Source organism: Grammomys surdaster, unplaced genomic scaffold (assembly GCF_004785775.1).
Source record: "Grammomys surdaster isolate TR1022 unplaced genomic scaffold, NIH_TR_1.0 168, whole genome shotgun sequence".
Classification (NCBI taxonomy): domain Eukaryota; kingdom Metazoa; phylum Chordata; class Mammalia; order Rodentia; family Muridae; genus Grammomys; species Grammomys surdaster.
The window spans coordinates 4,864,243-4,872,159 of record NW_021604616.1 but is presented as its reverse complement, the minus strand read 5'-3'; the positions used below and the strand labels follow the sequence as shown (position 1 = coordinate 4,872,159).

The 7,917-nt window shown below is 36.9% G+C and overlaps 1 protein-coding gene across 2 annotated transcripts in view; it reads left to right on the top strand.

The window, feature by feature from the left end:
- Rspo3 (R-spondin 3) overlaps positions 1-7,917 on the top strand; it is an 82,192-nt gene that overhangs the window by 34,787 nt on the left and 39,488 nt on the right. For both annotated transcript variants that reach the window (XM_028766463.1, XM_028766464.1), the window contains exon 4: positions 967-1,164. In XM_028766463.1, coding sequence (XP_028622296.1) covers positions 967-1,164 — 198 coding nt within the window. The remainder of the gene's footprint in view (positions 1-966; positions 1,165-7,917) is intronic.

The window sequence follows — 7,917 nt, the reverse complement described above, 5'->3', positions numbered from 1 at the left end:
AGGGAGGGAGGGAGGGAGGGAGGGAGAGGGAGGGGGAGGGAGGGAGGGAGGGAGGGAGGGAGGGAAGGAAGAGGGAGGGAGGGAAGGAAAAGAGAGGGAGGGAGGGAGGGATGAAAGGAAAGAAAAATAGCACTTTTGGGGTGTCATTAAAAGAACAAACATCTGCTTCAAAAACCCAGGAAAAGTATTAATGAAAAGCAGAGAAACTACACTCACACAAAGGAAACAAATCTTAACAACAGCTTCAGAAGGGCACACCCTGCCCTTTAAGAACCACGCAAGGACATCCAGTCCAGACACAAGTTATTAGCTGTCACTGACCAGAAGTTCACTGAAGTTAGAGTCGCTGCTGGGAATTTACTGAGTAATAAATAATGTTTAGGTATTCCATAGCATGAGAAGCAGGAAGGGCACAAGGACCTGGATTCCTTTTCTGCCTGCCATTCTCTAGCACAGATGCTCTCAAACCTAATGATGTTCCCGTGTCTGCACATAACAACTCTTACATTAAGAAGGCACATCTGCTCCAAGCTAGAAACGTCCTCAGACGTTCTAGGGTGGGGTTCAGAATCCTGTGCTTTATCAGACCCTCCAGATAATTCTGAGATCTGCAAATGTTTAATTATCTAGTCAACAATTACAATATCCCTCAAGCTCTATAAGAATCACCCACGAGTTACAGCAGTGTTAGGAAATTTACAAAACATTGATTAGGAGTTAACCAGGTCCACTGCAGAATTCCAATTCAGTGAGAAGAAACAACAGCACATGTAATAAAAAAAATTCTATGTCTGCCCCTTATTTATGTTATTTTTCCCAACTCTGATCTGCAGAATCTATTCTAGAAACTTAAATGTGATGACGGGATCAGCTGTGGTTTTTGTGTTTGTTTGTTTGTTTGTTTGTTTGTTTCATTGACAATCCTGCCTGTGCTTGGAAGCCAACTGAGACTTTGTTTGGTTGCAGTACACTGCGAGGCCAGTGAGTGGAGTCCGTGGAGTCCATGCATGAAGAAAGGAAAAACATGTGGCTTCAAAAGAGGGACTGAAACACGGGTCCGAGATATACTACAACATCCTTCAGCCAAGGGTAACCTGTGTCCCCCAACCAGCGAGACAAGAACGTGTATAGTACAAAGAAAGAAGTGTTCAAAGGGAGAGCGAGGTACAGACTCACTAACACAACATTCTTCTTTGAAACCTCCCAATTTGATCCATATTTCACTTTATGTCTTATGGAATACTTGGTCACATTCCTCATGCTGGAAGCTCTAAAATGTGTAGAAAAAGAACACTGTGGAACTAAGTTATAGTTTATAGATCTGATCTGGGTTTTTTTTTTTCAGTATGGAACCTGATTTCAGCACTGTAGTGTGGTAATGTGATAAATAAAGACCAGTCCAGGAGCTGGCTCAGTATAAGTTTTGGGGCTTGATTTTTCCTGTGATCTTCCTTGTTAATGCCCAGGAACTTTAGGGTAGTCTCATAAACACAAGATGAACATCATCTGCTGTGACACCATAACAAAGGGACATACCCTGACCAAAGGAGACATTCCCTATACAATTCCTTACAAATTAAAATGGCACAAATGTTTCTAAGTTTCACAGTTTGAAGGATCAAGACCACTGGGAAATTCTATCTCCACATTGCTTTTATAGACTTTTGTAACAGGTTGCAGAAACTGTTAGATCCATAATAGTCAGAATTTGTTAAGATTCTCTAAGCACCAAGGAGAAACTTACCATTGAATATAGTGCCTGAGTGGAAATAAGTTGCTGATTTTTTAAATGATCATTCTCCCATGTTTCTTAGTCATGTTCTAGTACCACTGCCCACAAATATGTTTTATATCTTTAAACAATTATAGATAACTTTCTAGTGAGCCTATGGTTGGCCCTCTCCACAAGCTAATTGTCATTTGACAGGAGTTGAATATCTCTGCAGATGAACTTCTTAGCTTATTTCAGTCATTACTTCACTAATTCATTCAACATACTTTTATTAAACTCTTACTTCTGTGGCCACATATTATGTGAATTCGTAAAGTTTCACAGCTCAATAGAATCCTCTCTGAGAGAACAAGGAAGTTAAATCCAGAGTCCAATGAGAAGCTAAGATGTTTAAACAGATGATCATAAATCATGTAGTAGTTTCTTAGGAACACAGAGGAGGACACTACAGATGTGAACATTGTTTATAGAAAAATAATTTGGATCACCTGAGCTTTACAAAATACTTTTTATTATATCAAGAGAATTAATTGCCCACCATGAGACTGTATGGAGTCTGAATTCAGAACTTAGTATACTAGAAATTTTGGAAATATAGGTTATGTAAAACAGAACATCTAAATCTAAATTTTTCTAAATCTGTAAGAGGTTTTGGTTAAAACTTAGTTTCAGTTATGCAAGTTGGCTAGTAAAAATGATCATTTTAGCATTTGTTATCAATTAATTTAAAAATCTTAGATTTTAAAAGTTGGCATTGGAAGTCAACTGCTTGAATACTCTCTTGGTATGCTCCCATAACCACAGAGTTACTTCTGTTTACTAAAGATCTTGAAATTTAATGAGCTACATCTGGCCTTAACCATATTCTTTTCTATAAAATCTACAGCATTAAGCAGTATTTTGTATATTTTTCCTTTAAAAATATAAATGAAGTGAAGCTTATCCCATAAAGAAATATTAATTATCTTTTATCTTTTATTTGAGGATATCCTTTTCCAATATACTTCTTGTTGCACCTGTCATAAACACTGATGTCATAAGTGTCACTTAAGGCTAGCAACTAGAAGAGAAGTTATGTCATAAAGATGTTTGACTATCAACCTGTAACATAAGCATGCACTTAAAATTTTCTTTCTGAACTTGTTCCTCCTTTCCAAGGATACAACAACATTTTACTTTCACAAACTGAGCTTTAAGCAAGTATAACCGTATAAATGTTTTATTACTTTTCAAGTTTGATAATTCATGTACTAGCAGGAATTACTGATTTCCCGGAATGACATTCCTAGCCCCGCTCCACTTTTTCTTACTCTTCATTTGCCTTTCAATTAGCCTGTTTCATTTTTTAAGGTCGGTTGGAATTATAAGAAAGGAATAAAACCTTGTTCCTAATTCATCACCTCCTTAACACTTTTCTTAAATTCTTTTAATGTCTACATATTGAATATATTACATTAAGAGGGGAGTGGGGAGAAGGACTTCGAGAGAGGGACCAGGATGGGGGGCAGCAATCAAAATGTAAAGTGAATAAATAACTTTTAAAAAAAACAGTAAGAAATCAAGGAAACATACAGCAATGACCTGTGTCCGTGCTTTACATAAACTATATATGGCACGAAAACATTACCCAACTTCTCACTTAGCCTTAGATATGCAGTTATGAAATATATACACCATGTACATGGTGGTACATCATGAAGCATTTTGAAATGTAAATGCTAAGAAGAATAAACTCACTTAGAAAGGCTACCAGCAGGCTAGGTTGAGTAGAAGACATATGAGTCAATGTTATCTGGATGAGCTAATTATTTTTATCTTAGAATTGGAAACATAATAAACCTTCAGGCAGTTTAAGAGATAAAAACTATAAAATGATAAGCACAAGATCTACCCACCAGTATATCTATCTACTGCTTAATTTCTCTGACTTCAGGGCTCAAAGATGTATAAAACAGAAAGTCTCTTAATTGTATAGCTTCACCACTGAAAGGTGGGTGAAGAAAATGGCCTGGTCTTTTTTTATAAAATACATCTTCGAATCTTTATTTGAAACTACATCTGCAATCTGCCTGGGACTGTCACAGCAGACAGAAGTAGGCCACTTGTGTTTGGAACAGGTGTAGAACTTGCTTTCAGGATTTTTTTCCTGCTGAGTTCTAATTGCCAAAGGCAGAAGCTCCAGGAAAGAACAATATGATACAGAAATGACATTCCAAGAAGCATTCAAAAAAATTAAATAGAAGGAAATAGTTTCTAGATATAGACTGGATTGTGTTTTGAAAAGATATAAAATATTTTACCCATTTGTTTTTCTTACTCCCAACTTTCTTGTGCTTCTTATTACTATTAGAAATGAGGTCAATAAAGTCAATATAATTTTTGTAGTCCCAATTCCTAATTTTTACTAAATGTACTACTTGTTTACAATTTGAGATTATCTTCCATAATCTTTCATGTTCTTCTTTTATAATAAGCTTTGAATTATTCATGAATTACTATCTTGAAAGCTATTACTACTACAATGCTATTTCTATCTTGAACGTTTATCAACTTACATATTTGAGTTGTTAAGACATACAAGATTCATTGTAAAAGGCTCTCTAGGCTATCATATAGACTTGTGTCATATATGTATTAAAACTATACATATAGATACTAAAACTATACATTGAAATATTGAAGTAATAAAGAAAAAGTAAAGAGTAAAAACAAGTAAAGAACGATCATGCACTTTCAGTGGTTGTCAGTTCACAATTATTGCCTTTTTGACATGTTCAAGAAAACCTCAGATCAGGGAAAGTGAGACAGGACAGACAGATGTGGATGAGCCTGAATTTGACTAATAGCAGTGTGTGTGTGTGTGTGTGTGTGTGTGTGTGTGTGATCCATTCATTGCTTATTCATTTGTAGATTTCATCAATTTATTGCATAGATAGTATTCTGGGGAGTTGACAAGTAATGAAAATATTCTTTCACTTATGTAAAGGATTTTCACTAATCAGAGGTGTCATGTGATCTTGGAATAGAAAGAAGAGAGAAGACAAGCTTCAAGGGTCTATCTTCTCTAAAGATGAATAAGCACCAACTCCCTCTGAGAAGCAAAGAGAAGCTCATTAAATAGAACAAAATATCTAGAGGTCCTTCAGGAAAAAACTAGCATGAATTACCATACTGTCATTTTATATGAATAAACTATAGATGGCCTATGTGTCTTCTCAGATTTATAGTAGGACGTAAACCACTTTGTGAAACTATATAAAAGAAGATGAGCTACATGGTAACTTCTAATTGTGTTACTCTACTGCCAACATTATAAATGTATACTTTTACCATCACAGCAAGATGACTTTTTATAAAATCTAACAAAAATCGTAACATGATCTAAAGTTTTGAGAGGACAACTTCTCTATTTTAGTTGTTTGGGAATTTTGTTAATTTGTTTGTTTGCTCGGGTTTTATTGTTGTTATTATTGTTGTTGTTTGATGCAGGGTTTCATTATATAGGTCAGTCTAGACTGGAACTTACTATGTAGACCATGCTACACTGAAACTTCGAAGATCTTCGAGTCTTTATCTCTTGAATTCTAGGATTAAAAGTGTGGTATGAATACTCAGCTTGGTCAACTTCTTAAACATTTGTTGACTTTGAGAGGGGTTACCTACAGGAAGAGTTTATATTAAATAGCATTTCAGCACAACTGAGTATTCCAGAATAATTTTTAGAAACAAAATACATACATTCCTCATTATCAGGGACAAATAAATGCATTTTTAAAATTTTATTTACATTGGTGTTCTGCCTCCATGTATATCTGTGTGAGGGTGTCCTATCTCCTGGAACTGGAAGTACACACAGTTGTGAATTGGGACTTGAATCTGGGTCCTTAGCAAGAGCTGCCAGTGTTCTTAACTGCTGGGCTATCTCTCCAGCCCTAGATGCATTCCTTATTAAAAAGGACTAAGATTGTACCTTTTCTCCATTTTCATCTCTCAGAAGACCAGCTAGCTCAAGACCATCATCCTTGTAAGCACTTCAAGATGAGATCTTTCTGCTCTTTGGTTGTTGTTGTGAGTGAGTAGACTAATCCCTTCAAATGAGTCAGGAGAGGCTAGGAGTTGTTTTGTTTCCGATGGGACATTTTAACCTGCTAATAATATGTGGATGAAACACTGTGATGTAAATTAACAATTTTGTTGCTACAGTTCTTGTACATAGCTAGTCCTACACAAATGGACTGTTTGTTCAGATTCTGGGGAGTAGCTTTTGCCACCACTGGATATTTGTACATGGTAGACAGTAAAAATAGTGACCCAAAGGGGAATACTCAATCTTTGATATAAAGGCACTGGCCAACTTTGTAATATAAATATGCACTCACAACCAACTACTAATGCTATGTGTTTTCCGCCTCCTCCTCCTCCACTGCTTCCGCTTCTGCTTTCTTCCCCTCCTTTTTTTTTTTTTTTTTTTTTTTTTTAGATAGATAAGGGCTCTCAACATAGTCATTACTGACCTGGAACTCACTCTGTATATCAGGATGGCTTCAAACTCACAGAGATCTTCTCTGCCTCCTAAGTGCTAGGATCAAATTTTGGACCACCCTTCCCAGCACTCACAAACTTCTTAATGTTAAAAGTTCTACAGAAGATAGAAAGGCTTTTATTTCATAGCTTGTATTCTTTGGTTTATGTTACTTTTTATCTTAACTTGTGGTTGTTAAATCTTCTTTATAATTAAAACACAATTCATATCATTTATGTCTTATAAGCTCCCAAGATGGGATACTATTAAAAGTGGTCAGAATTCATGTTGGAAAGCATTTGTGGTAGAAACACTTGTGTTAGTATTATTCATATAGGCCTCTACTTCACAAAGTTATAAGAAAAAAAATTGTGTTAAGTTCTGTGCTGGCAGAAGCCTCGCCATTGCTGTTCTAATGTAATCTAGTCAAGTGATCCTTGCAAAATGTCTATGTTTTTTAGATTACTTTTTGAGGGATGACATTTATATTCCGAATACTTTTTATCTTTTAATGTGTTTCTGTCTTTATCTCTATCATGTGTGTTTTGTATATGCTTTTCTGTGTGCATGAGTGTGTGTGTGTGTGTGTGTGTGTGTGTGTGTGTAGGCCTAAGATTGACCCAAAGGGGGATCTTCCTTAATGGGTCTATATGCTATTGTTTTATAAAAGACTTCTCATTCAAACTGGAGCTCAGTGATTGGTTAGGATGTCTTGGCAATGAGCTACTGGAATCTGCTTGTCTCTCCCACTCAACCCAGGCCTGATAGTAAAAGTCACGCTGTTGTGTTATGCTATTGCAGGGGTGCTGGAGATCTGAATTCAGGACTGACACTTATGTGACAGGGACTTTGTCAGCTGGCACATCTCTCTAATGTCTTCTTTAATGTGTTTAAAATAACTTACACAGTTATGTTAGGTGAGGGAGTGGTAACTGTACTACAAATATTCATCAGCCACTAATCAATGATCTTGCCCTTGTTTAAATGGTTAGATACTATGAGGGATGTTTCCATAAATTTGCACTGCATAACAAGTAACTTCAAAATAGAGGCTAAAACAACAGCCATCCATTAAAAGATCCGTAACTGGGTAGTTTAAACAGAGATCTATTCAACAATTCTGATCTTAGCTGGGCTCCTTCATGTGGCTCATCCTTGCTCCTTCGAGACGGCTAAGAACTGAGGGCAGTGGCCCATGTTCAACGTCAAGAAGGTGCACCAAGTCCAAGGGAGAAAGGCAAAATAGATTTACCTGAGGAGATACTTAGAACTGGCAAGCTTATTTCTACAGACTTCTGTTATCGTAAGCTGGTCACAAGGCCATTTCTGACTCTGAGGGTGAGAACTAAGGTGTACTGGTTGCCTGAGGCAACCACGATGTTACCTTGTAGGGTGCCTTGCAAGCACACGCAGAGGGGAGAAAGGTGAGTGTTACTGCCACGCAGAGGTCTTTTTCTTGTTTCCAGTTCTATAAATATGGTCACTTAGGCTTTACCAATCTCCTACAAATCTCTATAAAACACAGCAGAGCGTGGCAAGTAATTTTGTCTACCCTGCTCTGGGCTCCTGGTGAGTTGCAGGCACACACCCGCCCAGGAGCTATCTCAGCTGTAGATCACACACACACACACACACACACACACACACACACACACACACACAC